Source organism: Anticarsia gemmatalis, chromosome 1, assembly GCF_050436995.1.
Source record: "Anticarsia gemmatalis isolate Benzon Research Colony breed Stoneville strain chromosome 1, ilAntGemm2 primary, whole genome shotgun sequence".
NCBI classification, from domain to species: Eukaryota; Metazoa; Arthropoda; class Insecta; order Lepidoptera; family Erebidae; genus Anticarsia; species Anticarsia gemmatalis.
Genome location: NC_134745.1, coordinates 12,557,204 through 12,583,721, shown reverse-complemented (window position 1 = coordinate 12,583,721; position 26,518 = coordinate 12,557,204). Strand labels below are relative to the sequence as shown.

The following is a 26,518-nucleotide window of genomic DNA, read 5'->3' as shown; positions in this document are numbered from 1 at the left end:
GCGCTTCACTAAATACATATTAACTTTGATTACTTATTAAACTTTTCCGTTAAGTAATCTATTTTGATGAATTACGCGAATGCGCGGTGTTCACATACGAAACATGACTAAAATAATATGTAGACCGCAAAACCCACAATTTGGGAACCGATTGTCCGATTGAGTAAAACTCAATGTTCGATCGAATAAATCTGTTTGGGTACGGAGCATTACTTAGACTGTATAAAATAATAACTTTTCACGTATTTAGTTACTTAGAAATAATGTTTTATCAAAACCCACTAAGGAAAAAGGAAACAGCTTCCGGCAGGGCAATCTCAAACTCATTATGAGGAAATTGGAAGTTCGATCGGTATTTGACGACGATTGATGATATTATTTGTTTTATAGGAATTCTGTGCGGTTAGCGATCAGGAAGATAATGTACGCGCCGAGCAAGCAGGGCGAGCAGCCTTCTGTGGAGGTGTCTAAGGAGTTCATGATGAGCCCCAACAAACTGTACCTTGAGGCATCGCTAGATAAGGTAAGAAAAGGAGAGTTTTTAAGGTCACAGTCCATAACTCCATATTCTTTGTACTTATAATGATAACGCGTGTTAGTTTCTTTTTATTTCGCGTCAAAAAGTTTGAGCCGCTTTAAATAAGTATAGGCTGGATGATAGATTATAAATGTCGGTGCAGTAGCCGGATTTTCTACAGACGAAACTATCGACTGGCCAGCGTTTGGCATTTAAAATGGTTGAAAGATAATAGTTATTTTAAAAACGCTCATCAATTATTCACACAAAACTTGGACAGGAAGCTACTATAGACGATAGAAAAAAGTGGTTGAAGCCGTGGATCTAAATTTAATACAATTTTGTTTTGAATGTCCCCAGGAGCTGTACCACCACGGCGAGAACATAGCAGTGAACGTGCACATAGCGAACAACTCGAACAGGTCGGTGAAGCGCATCAAGGTGTCCGTGCGACAGTTCGCCGACATCTGCCTCTTCTCCACCGCGCAGTACAAGTGCACCGTCGCCGAGACCGAGAGCGAGTAAGTACCTTATTATTATGGCATTACGACACATAATTGCATGTGATATATTAAACCTTATTAATAAACGTTATAATAAGCTAGTTATGTCATATTTTGTCTCTTTCACTCAAGTTTAAAACTACCTGTGAGAAACAAAGACAGAATACGGAGTACTCTAAGTTTACGCTACGATTATTATAAGCCAGTAATATTGACGAATCATACAACCACACTGTCTATAGCATTCAGAGAAAGGAAATTGACACTACCTTTATGCATATAATAAACATTTATACGGTATGTTTTTTCATATAAATACATATTGTAACCTATTCCATCTGGTATAATGTACCCTTAAATGGTGAAGGATTTAATTTAACTAGGTATGTTCAATAGTTCCGGAGATAATTCCCAACACATATCTACACAAAATCACTGTATAAAGTAGTATAACAGTTTATTTTGAATTCAGGAAACCAAAGTCCATGATGAAGAGGTTATTTAGATTCCCATTATTTGGGATATTGAATAAGAAATATTGTATGCAGTCCGTGTAAGTACTGTGTGCGTGCATGAGACTATTGAAATCGTGTGACCATATAACGGTGTTGGCAAACTACCCAATCATTAGCTGGTTAGTTTAAAGCCCTTATTAATAGACTAGTATTAATTAAAGCATTGTTTTGAGAACCAATGTAACAGACATACTTGAATATTAGGTTCTTAAATCCGTGTTTTGCAGTTACTAGTGTATTAATTTGGACCTAAAACATTGATGTAATCAACCAAATTGAATGCATTTTGTGCCCGTATAGATTAGTTTCCTTCATGACATGTTATACGCAATCCCAATTAACTTAATCATTTGGGATTTTGAAAGCAAGTCTGCTAATGCTCTAATCAACATCTCCCTACATTGTATCCAGTTTTTAAACGATATTTTGCTACATAAAGACAAGTGCGTTTTAGTTCACGCACCATGCACGGGTCCCATATCATCAAGAAATTATGAAACTTTGTTATAATTCCCAAAAACCTTTCTAAATATTCACCAGGGGTGAGGGTTATCGTAATGCGAAATATTTTAATATCCGTTTCGATATAAGATAACGATGTACGGATCCTTCGACGCCCACATACGTTATAATAGAACTTTTAGAACATTCAAACTAAAATGAATTTTGTTTTGAGTGCGGAGTTGTTTTGATTGCGGTGATTGATTGTGACTAATTACGCTACTTTGTGGAGTTTCTATTTTGAATAAACCTGTTTATTTTATGGATTGGTTAAGGCATTGAAAGTCTGGGATATAGGATCGCTTTTCAATCGTTTCAATTGAATATAATGAGGTCGATGAACTTTGTTCTACAAACTTATTAGCAGTAAAAGCTGTAAGATTTTCGCTTCTCATACGAGTGATCGGAGATTATTTTATCATAGATATTGTCATTATTTGCTTTGAAGTAGGAGTTCTTTGAACAGTTATCAATGAAATACGAAATTCAAACAACCAAAAGGTTAGGATGTCGACTGAGTAATGCGATAAGACTTTTTCCACGACCTAATATATCAGACGTGTTGTCAGACATAATTATGATGTAATGTTGTAATGTTGCAGGGAGGGTTGTCCGGTGGGCCCCGGGTTCACGCTGAGCAAGGTGTTCACGGTGACGCCGCTGCTCGCCAACAACAAGGACAAGTGGGGGCTCGCGCTCGACGGACAGCTCAAGCACGAGGACACCAACCTTGCGTCTAGCACCTTGTAAGTACTTAACTATTACTTTTAAAACATCTTTTAAATGATTAACTTCGCGTGTTATATAAGCACCGTAAATGTACCTAATGTTTTGTTTTAATAATATTTTTATTTTACTCTGGCCAGTGTTAAGAAAAGCACATAAAGTTTTTAAGTTTATTCGTAATGTTAGGTTCTAAGCATTGGTTTTCTTTTGTTCTTAAAAGTATTTCTTTGTCGTTATAGAATCGCAGATCCATCCCAGCGAGAGAACCTCGGCATAATAGTGCAATACAAGGTCAAAGTGAAGCTGTGTCTCGGACCACTCGGCGGGTAAGTAAAGGAGATAATTGTTCATTGGTCTCTATTTCATTTTTTGTGAAATCAAAAGTTATAATATAATGTTGATGTGATTATCAGTGACCTGAGTGCGGAGCTGCCGTTCATCCTGATGCACCCCAAGCCCGAGGAGGAGCCGCGCCAGGCGCCGGACAGCGCGCCGCGCACCGCCGACCAGGACCTCATACAGCTCGACCCGCACCCGTACGTACACGTGCACCTACTACCCGTACACGTATACGCAAACCCCTGATACATATATCCCTTGTATTAATAAAATCCTCTTTTTCTTATCACAGAGACGAGAACGGCCAGGAGCAGGACGACGATATCATATTCGAGGACTTCGCGCGGCTGCGGCTCAAGGGCGCCGACGCCGACGCCTGAGACGTGACCCACAGCTACTAGCGACGGCCGACACACTACACCATACTTGACACAACTCGTCTATCACGACTCGTTACCGCACCGGCGGATAATGATTCGTAATACGAGCCGTTATTGCATCTGAGTCACGCTTGTCGCTCGACGAACAAAACATAAAAGTACGATACAGCTCGCGTCAGCCCGGCGCGAGCTCCGGCACGTCGCGCACGTGCCCGCGGGAACACACCGCCTCGACTTAGTACCACGCGACGATATCGATTCCTACGATATCGTATGACTATTATGTAATTTACGGTCTAGAATGCTATTGAAATTATAGTTCTCGTAAGAGTCGATGGTGTTGACGTAAAATGTAATTAATCGTATCTCGTAAATAAATGTCATAGGGTGTCGTATGAAAACGTAAACGAATGCAAATGCAAACACAATCTGTCCATGAACATTCACAATCCCTGTACAGTGTATAATGTGTTGAGAGGATTTGACTATTCACAATATAACGCGAGCGTCTGTCGGACATGTCCGGCGCGGTTGCACTTCCCGTGCGGGTCGCGTGACGTCTGTCCCGCCGTCTGCTTCACCTCGGGAACGTATATCCGACAGACGAGCGCGAACCACTAGCGTATTATAATAAAGAATTTTATATTATATTCGATGTATATTGTATGTGAAAATTTATTTTAATAGTTGTGTCTATTGATCAAATAAGCGAGTACAATTTTAATTTTCTTTTATTTCTACATATTTATATCATTGGCCATTGGATATTTAGGAGAGTAGTACAATGTTCGACGAATGCATTTAATAGTATAAAAGAGAAGTGTTTTTACCTCTAATGTAATTTTTACTTTTCGACGGTAGCGTTGTATGTGTTATTGTTGATGTTGGAGATAATATACTACGTTTATATACTGGCATTGTGATCACTGCGTGCGCGAACAATATGTATTTGAGAATCAATATAATTTATTAAATCATTTCGATGAAACATGTACGAATATTGAATGAATAAGAAGCCAATATTATTGAATTGATATGTGAATCAGAAGTGGTGGAAGTATTCAGTGATCCTAATGCTAGTAGGGTACAGTTCGGTACGTGTTGTCGAGCCGCGAGGGCTCCACTCACTCCGCACGTGGCCTTCTCACAGAATTTAACAACATTTACATTAAATATACGCTCTATATCACTCATTGTAGAACTTTACCGTTCATTGTTGATCATCTGTGTTATATCCGTTACATGAGACAATCTCGCCGCCCACTGGGCTGCCTCAGAACAAAAGCAATCAAATGTAAATTAATTATTATTTCAGTATATGAATCAACAATATTCAGTTTATATAACACTCTGGATAATGTAATATGTCGGTTGCTCGTAAGCTTACATATCGCCGTCATCATATGTTCGCAGATTGGCCACAAAGCTATCCTTAATCACGTCATAGTAAAGGGACTATTTTTATAAATAATGCAATTTACCATAAAATATATAATAATGTGCTGTATGTTATACTATTTTAAATTAACTTAGCTGCTAAAATATTGCCAACTTAATAAATAATTGTAATTTGATGGCTATTTTTTGGTCGCTAAACATTTACCCCCTTTATTCATAAACGTCGAATAACGGTGTAAAGACTATTTAACTCTGAACTCATTTGAAAGATAAAATGAATGAATACTACATATATGTTTATAACACACTGTTAATTAGCGTTTAAGAGTAACGGTGTTAGCGTGTATATGCAGCTCGTACCAACAATATATAAACACGGTAACAAAGTAAATAATGTAAAACTACGTTTTAGTATCGTTATATGTTATAGCTTGATCCGTCTGTGTACTGGCACGCGGCTCCGTGTCGCGGCCGTGTCGTGCCCGTGTCGTGTCCGTGTGCAGTACACGTACACGTCTTATGATGTTCGTTCTGTGACTATGTACATTCATTTCGCTATGTACAGTATAATAGTTGTGTATATTACGTGGCATGTTTTATTGTATAATAAGCTTTATGATGCACAAAAGTATTCTATTGTTTAACACTCGGGCGGTACTACCCGCCCCTTTCTACTAAACACAGAGAGTATCACGGTGTCAATATATCGTATGCGTGGAATATTTTCTATTCGCATGTTAATCCCTAGATGAATATATTTTCTAAGGTTCTATCTATGGGTAAGCTTACTGGGCCGCGTCTACATCGCGCATCTCAACAGACTCGCATCTCGCGCTTCATTTACTTAGAACTTTAATTTTACAAAATATGTTTCAATGCATTAAATAATTCAGTGTTTCTGTTACTATCAAATTGTATTATTTATGTATTTTAAATATAAGTATTAAATGGAAATAACGATTTGTAATATGATAGTAGGAACAAAATAAAAAGACGTAACAGTGGATTTTACAGCCAATAGGTAGATATATCGTGGCCTATGCTGGCAAAATACTCTAAGTACAATTAGCCAATTTTAATATACATAATTTACACTTATCAGAGGCTAACTTTTTTACTTTCCTTGCACAAATGTATTTTACACCTAAAAGATAAAACCTTTTCTACTGGAATACCATTTGGCTGTAAAGGTATCTGTATGATAAACCCTTAGCTAGTACTTTCAATACCCAACGCGATGTTAACCAGTCAGGCTGAGAATCATCGCAACAAATGAAACTTTATAATAGTAAAGTAAGATTGAACATAGATGATATCAATCTCGGCTGGTATGACGTCGTTATCCCGTGCAGACTTCATTCACTAATGGCAATTCGCACACGTTCTTTTTTTTAATTTTACATCGAAACGTTTTTGATGTATACTTTTTCAATAAATAATATGTAACCAAAATGCCTTTTATTTATATCCTAATGCCTGTGGCTCCACCCGTGTAGTATTTTTCATTTGTTGATAAAAATAGCAAATGAACGTTCTTTCCTTCTGTGACCCTGCCGAAAGATACGATACAAGACAACATTGGTATAAAATTACCCCCGGTCTACAGGTACATTAGCGGTAGTTTATCTTTTCAATAGCGTTAACGCCCATATAAAAACAACGCTATTGAATTAACTTAACTCCATTGTGGTCAAAGTGTGGATTGAGTCCTTTCTGCTTAACTACGTCCAATTTACATACAACATATTCCTCTTTCATTTAATCCCTCCACCCGAGACCACTCCTATGATAAAAGTTTTAAGGTCGGACAAAGCGTCTATTGTTAGATAAACATGTTATATTATAGAAAAAATATGTAATAATGATATTTACATAAAAATAAATATTAACTGGGCTAACAATAAAAGGAAATAAATATATTTTTTTATTAAAACTTACTTTTCTCTACCATAAATCAACAACCAGTCGTCCACCGCCACCAAGCAAAAACGAAACGTAAACGTCGATTATGACTGTTGGCGTTTAGGTTATGTTGTCAGTTGTGTTATTAAAATTGCTAATTTTATGAAGTAATCCATTTAAATTAATACAATTTAGTATACAATGTGATATACAACAGAATTTAATGTGTAGTAAGGCTTCCTGCTATTCTGAATGTTTGATTATATCGAACATTCGTTGTCATCTATTGGCAACTTTCGGTAATTTTTAAGTGTTAGCTCTGCCGATAAAATGAGTTCTCGAGGCCTTACTAAGAAGGAGCTCGAGGAGCTGAAGAAGAAGGAGGAAGAAGAAGCAGCCGCTCATGTAAATAATGTTACTTTTATGCTATTGGTTTAACAAAAGTAACAAACATTTCGTTTCCTCTCCATCAATATTTGTTTACTGTCAGCGATGCATATCAATGATTATGTATCTATATCATAGATGTTACTGGTTTTCGCCTCGCGGTACTTTTAGAATATCCGAAAAATCTAAACGAAAAAGTAAATATAGGAATTGCAATTACCATAGTTTAAAATTGCATAAAATAATCTCATTAGCAGTCATCCATATACCAATAACTTGCTCAACTTGATTCATTGTCCATATAATTTATTAATTGATATTACTATAACACATTAATAGTTTTGTCTGATATAATTATTAGTTGTAACCAACTGTTGTGTAATTGCAGGTGTTCAAAGAGTTTGTGGAGACTTTCCAGGAGGTTCCTAGCAATACAAGTAAAGTGTGGGTGAAGGCCGGCACATATGATGCAGGAGCTAGAAGTTAGTCGCATTTCATTATTCAGCTACTTCATCTATATTTACACTTTATTAATAATCTTGTTACTACTGTATATTTTTACTGTTCTGTATGTTTTGTTACTGCTGGAAAGATTAAATTGTTACTGTCATCTGAATGTTGTTGAAGAGCCATAGATTTAATTCAAACATTAACACTGTATAAGACCTAACTAATTCATGCTCTCTCAAATTTTTTGCTTGCAAGTTCTGTTACAATAAAGGATAGAAGTATATTATGTTAAACAGTCTCAGCAATGATTTTGTACCAAATATATGTTTTATTTAGCCAACACAATACTTACAAGAATATATTAAATCCCATAGAGGAAGATACCTCAGAGAGAGGTAAGCTATACAAGCCAGTGTCCCGTTTGGATGAGAAGCGGAGTTCATCAGAGGCAGAAGTGGTGCGCAACCTTGTGCAGAGACCGGAGCCACCGGGCAGACCACATGCCAAGAAAAAGGGACAGGATAAGAAGAAAAGCAACTTGGAACTCTTTAAAGAAGAACTTAGACAGTGAGTGGTAGCATTTAGTTTCTTACAACTTTACATAGTTTAAATTCTTACATATTTTGAATTGTTTTATAATTTCCAATATTCTCGACTAGTATTTGTAAAAAGAAATTAAATGTTAAAGAGCACAAACCTCTGCTTTGTAAAGTTTGTTGAGAGAAAAACTTACATTGTTATTGAGAAAGAACTTCTACTGTGTGGTAAAGGTCTCCCTTCAAATTGTATTTTTTATAGCGGTGCTAGCCCATCTCTCAGTTATTTCAGTGATGATTTTATAATTTTGTAGTAAAGAATAGCTTCCTGTTGAAATAAACTATTCAAATTCTTTATAAATTGTACAATAAACCAAGCTTTATATTATATTTTTCTAGAATCCAAGAAGAGAGATCTGAGCGCCACAAATACAAGAATGTACTCCGAGAGCGCGGCGTGGTCGGCGTGGAGCCGAGCCTGGCTCTCGACGTCATTCCCGACGTGGGGTCATACGACACTGGTGACCCCAACACTACTAACTTGTACCTGGGCAACTTGAATCCAAAGGTGAGATGACAATGACAAGTATAAGTAAGTAAGTATAAGTACTATGACAGTGTTAAGTAATGTTTTATTTAAGCTGTTGGAGTACTGTTTTTGATTGTTTGTTTATGTTCTGTCAATAAATATGTTCACCTGAATTGAGCTTATTCTTGTTGCGTTGCAAGGCACAATCTTATTTCAGAATGAGAGGGATTGTCCCTTTTATTTACGATTTAGACTCGTAAATAAATTAAACAAAACTTAGTAGGATAACTAAACAGTTGCTGCTGCTTGCTTTTACTTTATATCCTAATGTGCCTTAATACCCTTGTTTCTCAGATAACAGAGCAGCAGTTGATGGAGATATTCGGTCGCTACGGTCCGCTGGCCAGCATCAAGATCATGTGGCCGCGCTCCGACGAGGAGAAGGCGCGCGGACGGAACTGCGGCTTCGTCGCCTTCATGTCCAGGAAGGACGGCGAGCGAGCACTGCGCTGTATTAATGGTACAAACATTAACTCAATACTAATGCACATAAATTAATATGGTAAAGGATCTCTTACTACTCTTTCTGAAAATCTACATGTTCCCATACATTCGTACACTAAAACATGCGAACTTGTATTACACGAACTTTCATGGGCAGATTTTATCAACTGCTTCAAAAACGATTTTTCTGCCACATTTTGTACACATGTTTAATGTTCAAGTTCTTTTAACGCATTTGTTTTTTCTTTGTCTATGTTACTCTTGAACGTAGTATTATATCTTGTGGAGACCGGAAATCTACTAAGTGATACCCTCTCTGCAGGTAAGGAGATAATGAACTATGAGATGAAGCTGGGCTGGGGCAAGGCGGTGGTGATCCCGCCGGTGCCCATCTACATCCCGCCGGCGCTGCAGACGCCCAGCAAGCCGCCGCCGCCCTCCGGCCTGCCCTTCAACGCACAACCACCCAAACATCTCGCTAATAAGGTACAATTTTATTTAAAAAATAAACATTCTACTTATATTATAAATGCGAAAGTTTTTGAGTATGTATGGATCTTTGTTACTCTTTCACGCAAATACTACTAAATCGATAACTATGAAATTTGGGGTGTAGGTAGCTGAAGACTTAGAATAACACATAGACCACTTTTTATACCGGAGATCCCAAGGGATCGGGATTTACACGGGAAGGGTTTCCACACGGACGAATTTGCGGGCGGCCTCTAGTACACTATAAAGCTTACATAATATTTGCTTGTAAATATAATAAATGCTTATAAATAAATACTGTGTTTTACATTATAGATTCCTCGCATCCGGCCTGGCGAATATTTCCCGAGCGATCCAGATGATAGGAAGCTTTATGAACAGGTATTATAACATATAAATTTGACACCACTGTGTTCAAAATTCTGTATTCTGTAAATTTAATTATTATGTGTTGTACTTACATGATAAAATTGTCAATGAAACTTTTTCTTTTCAGATTTTATCACAATCAATAGTCAAAGTTGTAGTGCCTACGGAAAGGTAAGTTTCACTCTTTTAATAAAATGTTCTTTATTTTTATTTATCTCTTACCATTATATTTTAATAAATTAATAACGAATTTAACCCATTAATATCCCACTGGGCAAAGGTCTAAACCCTTAATGCGGGAGGGGTTAGACTTTGAGTCCACCACGCTGACCAATACCTACCTTGTGATATATTCGTATATTTCATATTCAATATTTCGCAGGAACATATTAATGTTGATTCATCGAATGGTCGAGTTCGTGATCCGCGAGGGTCCGATGTTCGAAGCGATCATCATGAACAAGGAGATGAACAACCCGTTCTTCCGCTTCCTGTTCGAGAACCAGTCGCCCGCGCACATCTACTATCGATGGAAACTATTCTCTATGCTCCAGGGAGACTCGCCTAAACAATGGTCGTTAGATGACTTTCGAATGTTTAAAGGTAATATTTATTTTATTTTATTCGTTTTTGTAGCGATAATTACTTATTATATAGAAACATACAGTATAGATGTTAGTCATAACGTAATAATTAGAATTTTAGGTAACAATATCACCAATAAAGTTGGCAGCATTCTCTTTTGCTATGTTGAACATTCAATAAACTAATAACTGTTTAATGATGAAAGAAAACATAGCGAGATAACCTAGCATGTTTAAAAGTGTTTTACGTACTGCTTGAAGGAATCTTATGTTATTAACACGTGGAATCTTTTTGTAGGGAAGTGCTCAGTGAGGAAAAGCAAAATTTATTTTTTAATTAAATTTTTATACACTTATTAGCAGTCGTTATATTCGTATAATAGAAAATGATTATGTTTGTGTAACAGGTGGTTCAGTTTGGCGGCCGCCTGTTATGAACTTATATACTGCGGGTATGCCAGACGAGCTGGTCGAGGAGGAAGACGCTAAGGAAAACATCAGAGGAACACTCTCAAATAAGTAAGTATTACTGCTTTATAATACGTATTCAAATCGTAGGCTACCTGTTACTAAATGTCATCAATTTACTTATTATAATAAAAAAATATATATGAAGGGGAACAAATATCTTTTTAATATTTTAAAGTTGCCGTAGTTTTTATGACGGAAGTAGTATTTAGTGACATATAAATTAATGTTGTAGTTTTAAAGTGCCTTGTGGCGGTTTACTTAGTGTTTTACCTTTCGACTTATGCAATATTTTTTTTTCAGTCAACGCGACCGTCTAGAAGAGTTGATTCGCGGTCTAACCCCGTCCCGCTCGAGCGTGGGCGCGGCCATGGCGTGGTGCCTGGAGCACGCCGAGGCGGCGGGCGAGGTGGCGGCCTGCGTGGCCGAGGCGCTGGCCGGCGACGGGACCGCGCCGCCACGGAGGGTGGCACGCCTCTACCTTGTGTCGGATATACTGCACAATGCCGGCGCTAAGCTTACTAATGCTAGTGCTTATAGGAACGCGTGAGTACCTGCCTTTATATTATATTGTTCAAACCGTCTTTAGATATCTATGCAAGTGGTGTTCTTTAGCTTGTAGACCACAGTATGTAGAACTTTTGACTTAGATTTAAAGAACTATGTTATATTGTGTGTAGGTAATGTTTATACGCACGTATACGGATCTCAATAATAACTCATGAGTACGTTACACTTATGTCATATTTTTCCTTCATCAAACGAAATACACAGATATCATGTATACTTTTTACTTCAATAATATCAAAAAATCTAAAATCGTTTTTTAAATGCAAATTGTTTCAAAATAGACAAAGAAGGCATTGAAGTAATGTCTCGCTTGAAATCAAATTTGTAATTACCCTACATTTTATTCTATAGTAAGATAAACTAGCGTTAATCGTTTATAATGAATCAATTATATTGTTTCATTTAATCCAGGTTCCAACAGCGACTAACAGAGATAATGCGCAACTCGCACCTAGCACTGACACGTATGACGTCACGGCTGCAAGCGGAGGGGTTCCGTGCCCGCGTCACTCGCATCCTACAAGCGTGGGCCGACTGGGCCGTGTACCCGACTGACTTCTTACTGCACATCAATGATGTCTTCTTAGGACATGAGAAGGTGAGCATGCGAGTTTATAAGCGAATCGAGCATCGAGTTTACTTTTTAATTTACATATAGTATGTTTGTTCGTTGGACAAGATAAATGGTAGGTATGCAAGATTTTGTCTTGCACTTTGACTCGTTATAAAGAAGTAAATCTGAGGAAAAAGTTTCATTTTCTATTTACACTGCTTAGCGGTGCATTTCGGAGTTAATTTAAATTGCGCCTGCAGTATTAACCGAAAGTGAAACAGATGGACTTTTGAATTTACAATTTTATCTTGGATTTCATTCAGAGACAACGTATTAGACTCTCGGTCTAGTCGATCAATTTTGGCGGTAAATCAAATGTTATATTGTTCTATCAGGGTTCGGAGAGCGTGGTAGTGGAGGGCGTGGAGGCGGGCGAGGGGGGCGGCGGGTCCCCGGGCGGGTCGCCGCGCTCGTCCGCGTCGTCGGGCTCGTGGGCCGGCGGCGCGCTGGACGGGGCCGCGCTGCGCCGCCTCGCCGCCATGCACACGCAGTTACTGCACCCTGATACTGTGCCTGCTGCCGGGGACGATATCGACGGAGTGCCGGGTGAGTGCGGCTGCATGATCATTTACTTGAAGTTAATTATTATTCTTCAACGTGTAGAAAATGGATTATATTTTTGAGTATTAAATGATATTATAACTGAACATATATGCCAACACAATTTTGAAATGATTTTTCGTAAAAGTGCTCATAATAATATTCTATTATGAACTGAAAAACTATTAAGTAGTAATAAAACCTTGCACTGATGACTCTCCTTTTTTAAGTTGTTAAATGTGAAAGTCGTATTCAATACGACAATAATATTTTCCTTTTAACAATGTGTAACATATTGTAACTGTGTGCGGTAGTGGACGAGGACATAGACGGCGTGCCGCTGGAGGCGGAGTCGGAGGCGGGGCGGCGCGCGGCGGGCACGTTCGTGCCGTCGCGCTGGGAGAGCGTGGAGCCCGACGCCGAGCCGCCCGCGCCCGCCTGGCGCCCGCCCGCCGCCCGCGACCCGCCCACGCCCACCACGCCCGCCTCCGGGGACATGCACCACGACAGGTCACAACTCCTATTTTAATCTAGCTTGGAAAATATACTTGTAACAAATAATACTAATGTTGACCGACTTGAAATATGAAATGTAGGCGAGTATTTCTTCTTGTCACGGTTACATATAACTATTTTAACTCATTAGTGTCTATCGGGCATTTATATTCTACAGCTATCTAAGGACAGTAGTCTAAAAGTCGACCTGATTGTCAGCCTAACATACATGACTTCATCAACTCACTGATATTTCCATGTATTTGTATTAAAGTTGTGTATTTCCTTGTGTCCCCAGCGAGGAGCAGTCTCTGAAGCGCGAGACGCTCCGAGAGATCGAGGTGCGCGTGCTGAAGTACGCGGACGAGCTGGAGGCGGGGCTGCGCGCGCGGCGCCCGGGCCTCACGCACACGCAACAGATACAGCACTACCGCAGGAAACTTATCAAGAAGGTATAACTATTACCAATATCTTAAAAAACTCTTGTAATTTGACCGTAAGTATGACGAAGGCTTCTCTATAACGGGTAATTTGATTTTGTATGAAAAGGTAGGTTTGCTAAGTAACAGACCTACAATGTTTTTTTCTGTGTTGTATTAATGACTACTTTCATTCATAAAAATTTAATTTCTTCCTATAGTAGTACAAGAATCTGCATAAAACAGTTAAATTTATGGTTTATTTAATGCATTTTAAAATAAATAAATATCATATGATAATATTTCGTGGTTGTGTTTCAGGCATTACGAGAAGCGAAAGAGGCTACCGAGGAAGTGCGTGACTCGCCCGACGTACGACGAAGATCTCCGCCCGATGATGATGCTTATTCAACGTAAGTAATAACTAAAATGTTATAGCTCTTTAAATAAAGGACTATATGACGTCTAAACTACAAATATGAATGATGTATTACAGAACATCGTCTAAGAAGTCGAAAAAGTCTAGGGAGCCGTCGTTATCACCGCCGCCAAAGAGATCTCGATACAGGTAAAATATAATATTTCACATTGCCTTTATTCCGCTTTAATTTGATGTAGACAGTTCTTTAGTAGACCTGCAGTCTTTTTCCACTATAAGCCCCTTTATCTTCTCACCACAACCAGAAAAAAGACCTCGCTTTTTGCTCATGAGAATAAATTATTACTAATTAACAGTGATTTGGAAGTCATTAGTAATTCTTACAAATGTTAATACTTATGACAGTCATAGCTACTATTCCTGAATCTACCATGATATGGAAACGAGTAGACTTTTTTCGAAAAAGGTTTCTTATACTTTGTTCTTATCGTAGTGACCGCAAATCAAGATCACGTTCCCGTTCCCGAGAGAGGGAAAGAGACCGCGATCGTTCCCGCGAGAGAGAAAGGGAAAGAGAGCGAGAGCGTGAAAGAGACAGAGACAGGGACCGTCGCCGGCGCTCCCCGGCCACGCCCCCCGGACATCATCACCGCAGCAAGCACAGCAAACATGCCAAGTATAAGTACTGACTGTGATGAACGTGTAACTGAGTAAAATATTATATGTATTATGAGAAGACAAGCTGTTGTATGATTCATTGATATAAAATTATATTACGGTCCTGTATGACAAGATGTGATGTGAATGAGGCAAGGGAAGTTTGTAAGGATCGTACCGAGTGGCATTCTTTGGTCAATGCCTAGCCCTTCGGGGAAAATGCGTGATATTTTGTGTATGTATGTAATTTTACTCGTGAAAAAAAATATGATTACTGATTCACTATTGTATTCGACTCCCAGAATGAAAGGGACATATAGTCTATCACCAATCTGAATTACTTGGAGTATAAGTAAATGAAAATCCATAGTTAGTATTGTATAATTTTATTTAATAAACATCTCATCCATAGTGATTAAATTATTATAAAAATCATAAAATACTAATATCATTCCCTAAAAATACTAAAACAATCCAATACAAACAAATTGAGAACACAAATTATAATTCATTGAATAATCTCATATAATTATTAACTCCCTGATGCAATAGTAACATACGAATAATACGATCTAAGAGTAAGTATCATGTCAATGCATTTCATTTACATTTTAATCTCTTTAAAATAAAATTACCTAACTTTATTGTAGTAAATCATCATGTTTATAATTTCAAATATAATTTTAAAAGAATTTTCTAAGGCTTTCCTTCTTGTCGCGTTGAATCGGTCAAGTAGATCGAGTTCACCGTCGGTTGCGTATCATATAGAATAATCTACCGTATACGTGCAATCGTGTATTCGTTCGTGACACCGACGTCATCGTAGGAAAACAGGAAGCCTAAATATAATACCTAATACTCGTTGTAAAATGAGACACATTGACATATTACATCGAGACGCGCGCTACACTACATGACTAGCTGCTAGGCTTCACCGCACACTTAAAACATACACATTTAATTAATTTATATCATAATTTGTCAATTTCTCCTCAAAATTCCTTGAAAGTAACTTTTGATATGTGAAATTATTTTTACAATCGGACTGTAACAAAACCGATTTATTTTTCGTATAATTCGTAGGCCAAAAATTGCGTTCATAATTTGATAAAGTCTGGCTGTACCAGTGCATCGAATGCGGTTTATAATAAACTTCATTATTTATTGCAATATCTAAACGTTCTGTTAAGGCATTACACGTTATACTATACAGTTATAACATAGTTATATATCTTTGTATTGTTAATAAAGCTCCCAGCATTTATCATAGCCTCGCAAGCGTTCCATTATCTGCATTCGATTCTTACTTAACCCAAATAATGTATAATATATTTGTGATTCTATATAAACACTAGCACTTAAAATACATAAGGCAGCTGCCTATAAAATATTAATACTGAAATACGCATTGGGGAGAGACAACACAAAACAAACCAACTATTGTAAATAAAGATTATTTAAAAATGTTCATAGCCCTTCGTGCTTACGCTAAAGTTAAACATTTATTTGGACATTAGTACATTATAGTCGTATAAATTTACTCCTACATAATTTGACAGTTACCTATTTGACTAATATATAATGTGATTACATGGTTACGACGTCGCTATGTCTACCCGTAGCACAGGAATGTACAAAAATATAATTAATTATTCGATTAATCACAGACATATCATAATTGATGTATCAGTTCTAGTAACAGTAGTGGAGACTTCTATTCTATTATAGTCTGACAACTTAGTACAGAGCCTTGTATGCAAGGATGGAAAAGGTATAAAAAATGTAGAATATAGAGCGTCAGTGACCTATTCTACGTAGCTGACGGTGGCCTGTTTGATATAGCTAGCTTAATTTGGAACGACACCGAATTATTATCTAGATAAATAGTGGATGTCAAAGCTGTCTATTAAGTTGTCCGTCTATAGTTAATTTGTGTAAGACTGGCATCTCCACAAGCTATGCACTTACTTTAAATTAAAGTGATACTTATAATTATGTTCTAAGCTGTGATTCGATTATACACTCCTTTGCAAAAAAAACGGGCACCTTACACACACACTTTACCTTAGCTTTTCTATGGGTAAATATTATTATATTTTTAGTATGTCATTAGCTTGGATGACTAGAAATTTCTTATTATCAATGAGAATCTAGTTTTTTAACACTTTTATCCTGGTATCGGTGTTTTAGTCAATGTAAACAGAGAGCCGTGTTAAAATGGACATTTTTATGGGTATAATGAAATTAAGACTACGAGTATTTTATGGTATTTTAATAAAAGAGACATTAAAAAATAAAAATTAATAACGAGTATGACCTCCTCTTGCAGCGATTACGGCATGTAATCGTCTTGGCATGCTTCCCACCAGGCTTTTGATGGTGTCCTGTGGAATGTGTTCCCACTCAGTCGAGATTACACGTTTAAGCTCTCTGATGTTTTGTGGAGGTGGTTGAACAGATCGTACTCGCCTTTTTAGGAGGTCCCAAACGTGCTCAATGGGGTTAAGGTCGGGGCTCCGCGCTGGCCAATCCAAACGACGAATACCGACCTCTTGCATATAAGCATCTACGTCGCCAGAACGGTGGGCCCGAGCATTATCGTCCATGTAAATGGCATCTTCACCAATTACAGTCAGTGCGGGTTGTGCATTTTGAGAAAGGATTTCTGTTATGTACCTATGCGCATTTAGTGAGCCATTTTCTATGAATACTATCTCGGTACGATAGTTGGAAGTTACGCCCGCCCAAAACATAACGGACCCTCCACCATAAGGGGTGATTTCTTCAAAACACACATCGGCATAGCGTTCCCCTGGTCTTCGTAACACTCGCCGACGTCGGTCCTCACCATGCAGACAAATTCGAGCCTCATCGGAGAAGAGTACGCTACTCCAGTTACCTGGTGTCCAAGATAGGCAATTTCTAGCGAACCTCAACCGCGCAATCCGGTGCTCACGGAGTAACTTGGGGGCCCGCGCTGGTCGTCGACTACGTATATCAGCAGCTAAAAGTCTTCTCCTCACAGTCCATAGGCTAACTTGTGCTCCTCGTACCTCTTCAAGGTTTCTTTTGAGGTCTATGTAACTGCATTTGCGGTTCCTCAGCGCCTGAGTCACTAAAAAGCGATCGTCTCGCGGCTGTGTGCAACGTTTTCTCCCAGAACCTTGCCTTCTCTGAACGGAACCTGTCTCTTGGTATCGAGTCCAGGTTCTTTGTACCGTTGAACGACTCACGTTTAACCGCTGTGAGACGTAACATTGGCTACACCCCTCTTCCAGCAGCGCTATAATTTTACTAGCTCTTATTGCTTTTTCTGCCATTACGATAGACACAAAGATATCTGTTTTAAGTCACAATAAGGCAGAATTATGCGATAAACATAAATTGTTGTACTAAAAATAACGAAAAGTTACTTTTAGTTGCTTGATAACCTTTTAACCGCAAACCCGCGAAAAGTGTCACAAAATGAAAAAGGGATTAATAATTTAAAAAACAAAAGTTTTGAATTTGGAATGAACTTTTTTTCATACCCAGACTCTTTATTAAGTGCCAGTAACATAGTTTGGCTATTAAAACCTCTGAAGAACTAAATTATTACCAATAATGTTAAAAAATCAAACCCGCCCGTTTTTTTTGCAAAGGAGTTTATGTTATGTTTATAGCCAGTACATAGTCAGTGAGAGAACCAGTCACGTCTAGCGCTCATAAACGGTTGTCTAAAGGTAAAAATGTTAAGAAAATTTACGCACAGGGACTGTGAAGTAACTTTAACTCTATTTACACTCAACATCGAGTAAATAATGTCTTCATGATTGAGGTCAGTCATGTTGTTTTCATGTTTGAGACACTCATAGCCAGTTGTTCTCACCGGTCGATAAACAATCTGTGGGTTAAGCAGCAGTCATTCCATAGATAGGCGACTGCATAGTGGTATTTCAACTGAGCGTCTCCGAGCTTCGGAGGGCACGTTAATTGTTGTCTATTAAGATTACAGTCGTTAAGCCACGTCAAAGGCCTTTGACACTAGATTCACCACTAACCATATGACGAATTAAAAAAAGGGGTTGTTCAATGTAAATAGAATTAGTCAATTGTGGTACAAAAGAGTGCAAAGTCAGTTCTATTTGGGAATTTGGCTAAATAAAATTGGCTTTGATACGTTGGCCGGGTATTGTGCGTACAATTTGGCAAAATGCGTTGGCTTCTAAATGACGTATCATTGGCGATATCTACACACTACTAAACGTATAGGTACACGTTAAATAATCACAGGATTCAATTAGCTAAGCTAAGGCCGTAGGTTTATGATTTAGTATACTGAAAGGTGTATGTAGTGAAATGTGAATTTAATTTTTGAAAGACTAAGAGCTAGTTTCAGTGTTTATGAAAAGTAAACTGTCAGAAAACTTATCCCTTCGGTAAAGTGAGGTAAAGTGACAGCAAATGAATGAGAAAAGTAGCTCGATTCTTTACCACCGGCAACCGGCTAGCTATCGAGAAATTTTGTACGAAAATCTGAACAACGCTTCTAACGGGCGTCGTTGCAGCGTTGTAGGCTAATCGAGTGGAAATTTCTTGTTACTTCTGCCTCCACTTTATCTATTGGATAGGTTAACCAACATTTACCATGAGCTGTAAAACTAGCATTAGTAAGGAAAGAAGTGATTTGTATACCTAAGTAGAATAGAAAGCTGAGGAAAAAGACAAGATGCGAGAAAACAATAGTTGAAAATTTTTAACATTTTTAGTAGTTTGGTCCGTAATTTAAAATGACATTTAACTACATATCCCTTGAAATAAATTCGGTAAACTTATTATGATAATGAAGGCCATTTCTAGCGGTATACTGTCACGGTTACACAACACTCGTCTTTTGTTCATTGGTCTAAAGTGGCGCTAGTATCGCGAGACACCACATTATGAAAATAATTTGTGACATTGTTTTAAATTTCATCAATTTACTTTATAAAGGCTGTGATAGTCTTTTTGATTAAACAAGTTGTATCCTTAAAGCTGCATTTTTATAAGCTACGGTATAAAATATAGCAAGTTGACTTCCCAAGACACTAGCGCCACAAACGCCTTGCGGCGAATATGAAAACTACACGATATAGTGAATCTACTTTTGTCTTTACGATCTATATCCTAAGATTAATTTCACAATAATTGCATAAGTTGAGTGATATTAAACATTATTATATTCCTAACTACTCGTAACTGTTAGGCCTAGATTGTCAATTGTGTGAGGTACCTACATTTCTTAATATTAGCTTGTAAGTTAGACTTATCTTATTGGAATGTCTATTGTCTTCGATGAAAGGAGTTGTTTTGACGGAATTCGTCCAGGTACGTTGAAAATTTATCCAACACTTATAAAAAGTTATTATAAAGGACCCAGAGCGGTACTGAGTAGTTACCTTTAATTATTATGAGGCCCCGGGCAACTCTTACAAAGTATATTGCTTGTGAATTATTAGAATACAGTTGACATAATTTCATACATTTGTCACCCACTAATTAGCGCTATAACAGCAAATTGAAATATTATGATTGTCTTTTTCGAGATCAATATTTTTTCGAAGGTTAAACTTCAATCGTACTAACATTTTCAATTGAAAATGTATCCGCGATACTACTCTACTCCGGGCGATGAACACCCGCTACGATAACATTGTTCCTAACTCATTCTACCACACTTGGTCTTAAACTTACGATAAAAGTATAATATTCGTTCGATCGACCTTACTTCGACACTCACCGAGCACATTTATAGAAACGCTTAATTCTTCTAAAATACAATTTAAAGATAGAAGATTGTCATGATTTTGATATTATTATAATTATTTATTTATAGCGTCTCTATACATGTATTCAAAAAGATTCACGATAAACTAGCAACACAGTCCATAAAGCAAACAAAGCTGCGTGTCCACCGGGCGCTGTGGTCCCGGTCACCGCCAGGCGCGGCGCGGGGAGGCGGGCGTGCTGGCCGACTGCTGCGGCCGCGTGGCGGCTGCGTGCAGCTTGCGGGCGACGGGCGGCGTGCTCGGGCTCGAGCACGCGCTCGTGGGTCATCTTCTGTTGCGTAAGCGGAAACAGCGTATACGACCGTCACTGGAATATCATTATACAGTTAGATTCAATACTAATTTTATATTTCGATGGGTGCCGGTTTTATATAACATTTTTATAAGGATTCGTGAGATTTAGGTAAGGTACAAACCCTTAGATAATTATTTTCTGCATCAGTATTTTTTGCGAATTTTCACATTAAACAAACTTGAAACTATACAGCTGTACCGAACTGTTAAATTTGAAAACTAATAGAAATCAGTATGATTTAAAATTTCCCAAAATTTAGATTTTTGTGAAAGTTCTCATGTGCAATTTGTGCAGTTGACATGTGTTTGTGTCCAAACCAATAAAACACGTGCACTTCAAGCCTTTACCTATCAATAATACTAGCACAATCTGGCGAAGAGCTTGGACGACAACAGATAGAAAAAAAGGAAATGGAGAACTACATGACTACAAGGGAAATATCTAAAGTATTTCTACAAGTTGAAACATCTTAATATTTCGGGTTAATATCTAAATGTTTAAAAGAACTGTAGGTTTTCTGTCTTCTTCTAACTAATTAAGACGAAAAGGGATAGAAATATTGGCTTAATCTTACGGTTAAACAAATGATGATAGTACAGGGTTAAATGAAAACTACATACAACATCAAAAGCCAATCGGTTAGTGACTATTTGACTACAAATACTTAACCAAATGGTCGATGGGTTAGTAAATAAACTTAAGCTAGAATTAGTTACATTTTCAAAATAGGCTGGAAGTATACACTCACAGGAAAAACATCGATAACACACTCTTACCTTTTACCTTTATATATGATTTTCATGGAGATGTTTTTCCAACGTTAAAAATTTTGTCATAATTCGAGGAAAATCTGACATTCTGACAGATAAAATTCGTCAGAACGAAAAACGTCTCGATTTGATTTACTTATTTGATATGGAAGAAGCTGTACTTAGTAACTTACGCAATTTTATAAATAGAAAGTCTTTTGGGAATATAATCGGATCTATTCCACTAGTCTCATTGAGTTATCCAGTTACAGACCAAATGTGACAAAACAGTGTCAGTTGTCCCGTTACGGGATTAGTAGGATAGAGCTATCATATAAAACAAATTAATTTTTGTTTGGTTTCGACAATAAGAAAAGGCTTAGAAGAAAATATATAGATTTTCGGAGAGTTAGAAAAGCATGTATAAAGGCACACATAAGTGAGTGGTACATAAGTAATAGAAGCGCGCGGTTCTGCCTGTAGTGTGGAGTGACAGTGAAGCGGCGGCGGCGTGCGCAAGCGTACTCCTGTGTGTACGTGTATGTGTGTGCGTGGACGTGTACGTGTACTTGTTGTGTGTGTGTGCGTATACGTGTATGTACGTAAAAGGTTGTTTACGTATGAATGGTATATAGTTATCAACTATATTTATTTTGTGGGGATGATTTATTATCCATATAAATGAAAGATTATTATTATATTAGGTACGGTATTTCGATGTGTTTCAAAATATGATGTTTAGTTTTGCAATGATGATGCTGTATTTACATACGAAATAAAACCAACATATTTATTTGCCGGCCCTCTACAGGGTGTAGCAAAATGATGACTTGATAGGTACTTAGCGTTTGTTAGTTAATGCGACATCTAAAGCTATTGCAGGACTCGGCGTCGGCGGATCCAGGGGGTGTGAGGAATTACTCCAACTTGAAGCCTTTGCATATTTAAGTTACATACACTTAAGTTAAGCTTCTTTTCTTGAAAATCAATCGGACATCGGTATCTAAACAGTTTCAGTAGTAATATATTACTGAAGACAAATCGTACATCATCGTTCTCATTATGAGGTCCTGTGACTTGCAAGTCATCAGGCAGTCTTAAACCTCGTTGTACTTTTCTAACTGTCTGAAAAGATAATTTTTAACACCCTGAGGATAATTTTATCATGGAGCGTTGATAATTCAAGCAGACAATTCTAATACTTGTATAAACATAAATAGTAGTTGTTATAATAAAAAGCCCTGGATCCGTTGTTCCGCCGAGCGTGTGGGGTGGGGTGTAAGTACGTAAGCACCTGAGAGCACGGGCCGCTCACTGCTCCACGGTGATCCGCCACGAACGCACTTCGCCGCCGCTGCAACACACTCACGTTACATCTCATATCATACCTAACAACTCGACCCTTATATCTTTCAATGTATTCTTAAGGAACTATTAAACAAGAGTGGCTCTTTTGACACTGGGTTGACGAATAAGCTGATTAGTTCCTTGATTAGACTATTTCATAAAAAGTTGTTGTGAAAGAATAGGGTCTCGACTTGTTTGTTCGTCACTCGGTCACGGTGATTAGAGAAAGTTAACGATTAAATAGAGAACCAAAAAAGGAAAACGATCAATCTCAGCGTGATGTCGTAGAGGTTCGTGGAAGGAAACGTATTTAGTAAATATATGAGTGAGTACGTACTTCCCGGCGGTGTAGAGCGCCCGCAGCTGGGCCTGCGGGTGTGCCCGCAGCGCGTGCGGCAGGTCGGGCAGCGCGGCGGGCGCGGCGGCGGCCCGCAGCGAGCTGCTCCACACGCGCAGCGCAGAGTCGCGCCCGCAGCTCGCCACCAGGCTGCCCGCGCCCGCGCCCAGCACGCACACGCCCGTCACCCAGCCCTTGTGGGCGTTCATCACGCCCTGCGCAAACAACATACAATCATAAAACCGTAACTGATTCGGTTCATAATCACCTATGCACCCAAAAACATATTACGTAGTACGACTTAGAGGTTGTCGTAAGTTATACTTATAAATTAGATAAATCTCGAATTTCATAGATATTTACAACTAGCTGACCCGCGCAACTTCGCTTGCGTCACGTAAGGAGAATGGGTCAAAATTTTCCCCGTTTTTGTAACATTTTTCACTGGTACTCTGCTCCTATGAGTAGTAGCGTGATGATATATAGCCTATAACCTTCCTCGATAAATGGACTATCTAACACTTAAAGAATTTTTCAAATCGGACCAGTAGTTCCTGAGATTAGCGCGTTCAAACAAACAAACAAACAAACAAACAAACTCTTCAGCTTTATAATATTAGTATAGATATATAGTATGTATATAAACAAACAACAGAACCCAAGAACCGATAAAAAATGGTCATTATCATAAAATATTTAAGACCAACGAGACTGCCGTAAGCTTATAGCATATGTCATACATACATGTGTAAGCGTATGATCAGTCAAGCTCCACCGCTTGAGGCTGGTGTCCCTCGAGGCACTGTACAGCGCGCCGTCGTCGTCACTCAGTGCCAGCGCTTGTACTCCGTCGTAGTGCGGCGGCTCTAGCAGCCAGCGGTTAGTGGCTTCCCAACTACCTGTCATTGGAAAACTTTACGTTATTTACCTTGAAATTTAATATGAAAGTATAAAATCAACTGTAGACAAAGAGGAATAATTAAAAACGGGCACAAGTGAACCATGCGAGGACCTGTCGAGATATATTAATATGTTTAAAGGAATGTACGCGATCGTATACGTGCACACATGTATACGTTGCAATTTTACGAGAAATAAAATATACAAACAAAGTTTCATCAAAAATACGATGTTAAAACGTCTATAATAATAATTATAAATGTATAAAGTAAAGTGGTTACCATTATCCTGTGGTTGCATGTCTATTGTTCTGACATAGTGGTCTTTAGAGCCGGTAGCAACGAGATCTCCTTGAGGCGCACTTCCTAGTGCCAAGCACATCACAGCCGCCGCGTGGCCCGTCCACAACTTGCACACGCATTCCATCCTATAAACAAAACATTTATGTTATTACAGTCAGTATAAATAACGATTATCTTTTTCTAATATTTGCTAATGGAAAAAAAGCATATTTCAATTAGGGTTAGAAAAAGGACCGTCTGTTTCTACGGGGAATTTTGTAATTTTATGGAAAAATGTATTTTCGAAATCAGCGAAGTGCTTCTTACATGCGTAGATCCCATAAACGCAGTTTATCTCCTGCAGCGGTGTACAATCGGTGTGACTGCGCAAGTGCGAGTGCTGTGACGGCAACTTCACCGCCTATACCACGAGTCGTCGGACAAGGGCCTGTTGCGCCGGACGACCTATAGGTAGAAACAATATTATGAGACTACAAATAGCATCTTCATGAAACTGATTTACCACATACGTTCGGTAATATTTAACAGAAAGAAATAAATATACACAATTACACAAATAAACTTGTTTAAGAGTATAAAGGACAGTTTAATAATTCTACAAAGGGAAAACTAAATTTGATTTGGATTAATAAAAATCGTGGGTAGATTTTGTGTAACGCGTTGAAACATTTAGAAGTGAGGTGTGTGTGTTACCAGAGCGTGGTGACGGGAGTGCGCGAGCGCGTGTCGAAGAGCCGGACGGCAGCGCCGGCGGCGGCCAGCACGAGGCGCTCGCCGCGGCCGTCCTTGTCGCCCGCCGCCAGCGCGCCCACGCCGCCCCCGCACCAGCCGCGCCACGCCTCCGCGCCCGCCGTGAAGTCCCAGCCGCGCACCGTGCGGTCTAACACATACAACAATTTACAAATAATAGATTGACAATACCATTGTTCGATTATTTTAATCAAATCGAAGCTCTTCAAATTCTTATTAGCTTGATTCTCTATTAATATCGAATAGTGACAAGCGGGTAGCTATTGCAAATATTCAGGCGAAAATCTGCTCAGCGCCTCTACCGGGCTCCGTAAGAACTATTTTGGCAGTATATTTTCAAATGTCAAACTCTCGATACTCGATAGCACCGACTGTAGAGAATTGTGCTACAGATATTTTTTTATTTGTTCACAATCGATAGCAATAGATAGATTGGTAAGTAATGTAGTATATCTCACCGACTCCGCCACTGTACAGCATGTCATTAGTGGCGGCGAGTGCGAGCGCGGCGCCGGCGTGTCCCTCCGCCACGTGCGTACACTGCAGCCACACGCCCGTGTTGTTGCCGCCGCTGCCACTCACACGCTGAACATAACATACACATTAGTTACGAGATACAGAAAAGACATTTCTGTAACTGTAGCACGCGTCAAATATCTTTTTGTGTCTTATTTTAACTGCAGGCTACGACTAGGAAGTATAATAATAAAAAACAAGAGATTTAGAAGAGTAGTGCACATCCTCGTTAGGTCAGCGTCACTATCATTCGCATATTATTCGTATTGGATAAAGGAATAATTAGTTTTTACATTCCAATTCAAGATTTTGAAAACACAATAATTATTATACATTGACTACCTACTGGCGCAAAAAGTGTAGTGATTTTCTCAGTATTTGAATAACGATTTAATAGTATTGGAAAAGTAAGCTAAAATAATTTGTAACAAATTACCTTTAATGCGATTTCCTTGACAACCCCCTGCGGCGTACTATCAGTGCCGGCGCCGGCGAGTCGCAGAAACACGTCGTCGTCGCGCGCCCGCCGCGTGGCGCCCGGCGACGCGGGCGGCGTGTTCGACCCCGCCGACGTCTCTCTGCGTTAGTACCAGCGTTAGCACGTCACGTCACGATACGTCACGACATCATGTTTTACAGCCGTGATTGTGCCGTGCACGTCAGCGTGACGGTTAGGAAGCACATCACTCGGTTAAGGCACGTGTGAATTTGTGAAATATTTGTTACTTTATTTACACCCATG

The 26,518-nt window shown here is 38.7% G+C and overlaps 3 protein-coding genes across 8 annotated transcripts in view; 2 read left to right on the top strand and 1 right to left on the bottom strand.

Annotated features, from left to right (window-relative positions):
• krz (beta-arrestin protein kurtz) overlaps positions 1 to 6,331 on the top strand; it is a 68,849-nt gene extending 62,518 nt beyond the window's left edge. For 2 of the 5 annotated variants that reach the window (XM_076120466.1, XM_076120473.1), the window contains exons 8-14: positions 391 to 523; positions 878 to 1,038; positions 1,493 to 1,573; positions 2,639 to 2,782; positions 3,002 to 3,088; positions 3,176 to 3,298; positions 3,394 to 6,331. In XM_076120466.1, the coding sequence (XP_075976581.1) occupies positions 391 to 523; positions 878 to 1,038; positions 1,493 to 1,573; positions 2,639 to 2,782; positions 3,002 to 3,088; positions 3,176 to 3,298; positions 3,394 to 3,481 (817 nt within the window). In that variant the 3' untranslated portion in view covers positions 3,482 to 6,331. Of the gene's footprint in view, positions 1 to 390; positions 524 to 877; positions 1,039 to 1,492; positions 1,574 to 2,635; positions 2,783 to 3,001; positions 3,089 to 3,175; positions 3,299 to 3,393 lie in introns of all 5 variants that reach the window. The other 3 variants (XM_076120489.1, XM_076120499.1, XM_076120481.1) reach the window with 2 other exon arrangements.
• Positions 6,332 to 6,881: 550 nt separating this feature from the next.
• Positions 6,882 to 14,857, top strand: LOC142976866 (U2 snRNP-associated SURP motif-containing protein). 2 transcript variants are annotated; one of them, XM_076120431.1, is made up of 18 exons: positions 6,882 to 7,186; positions 7,557 to 7,650; positions 7,993 to 8,185; positions 8,554 to 8,722; positions 9,038 to 9,203; positions 9,510 to 9,673; positions 9,995 to 10,060; positions 10,176 to 10,219; positions 10,431 to 10,651; positions 11,040 to 11,151; positions 11,404 to 11,646; positions 12,082 to 12,268; positions 12,619 to 12,829; positions 13,138 to 13,333; positions 13,617 to 13,770; positions 14,059 to 14,150; positions 14,234 to 14,305; positions 14,610 to 14,857. In XM_076120431.1, exons 1-18 carry the CDS (start codon positions 7,112 to 7,114, stop codon positions 14,803 to 14,805), a joined length of 2,655 nt encoding a protein of 884 aa, XP_075976546.1. In that variant the 5' UTR covers positions 6,882 to 7,111; the 3' UTR covers positions 14,806 to 14,857. The 2 variants fall into 2 exon arrangements, with proteins under 2 accessions (XP_075976546.1, XP_075976555.1); XM_076120440.1 differs by lacking the exon at positions 14,234 to 14,305.
• Positions 14,858 to 15,143: 286 nt separating this feature from the next.
• Positions 15,144 to 26,518, bottom strand: part of Klp31E (kinesin-like protein 31E) — a 64,989-nt gene continuing 53,614 nt past the window's right edge. Inside the window, exons 21-29 of the mRNA XM_076120454.1 lie at positions 26,213 to 26,354; positions 25,719 to 25,845; positions 25,204 to 25,390; positions 24,817 to 24,954; positions 24,490 to 24,635; positions 24,053 to 24,207; positions 23,309 to 23,523; positions 22,919 to 22,978; positions 15,144 to 20,887 (exon numbers count right to left, since the gene is read on the bottom strand). Coding sequence (XP_075976569.1) covers positions 22,936 to 22,978; positions 23,309 to 23,523; positions 24,053 to 24,207; positions 24,490 to 24,635; positions 24,817 to 24,954; positions 25,204 to 25,390; positions 25,719 to 25,845; positions 26,213 to 26,354 — 1,153 coding nt within the window. The 3' untranslated portion in view covers positions 15,144 to 20,887; positions 22,919 to 22,935. The remainder of the gene's footprint in view (positions 20,888 to 22,918; positions 22,979 to 23,308; positions 23,524 to 24,052; positions 24,208 to 24,489; positions 24,636 to 24,816; positions 24,955 to 25,203; positions 25,391 to 25,718; positions 25,846 to 26,212; positions 26,355 to 26,518) is intronic.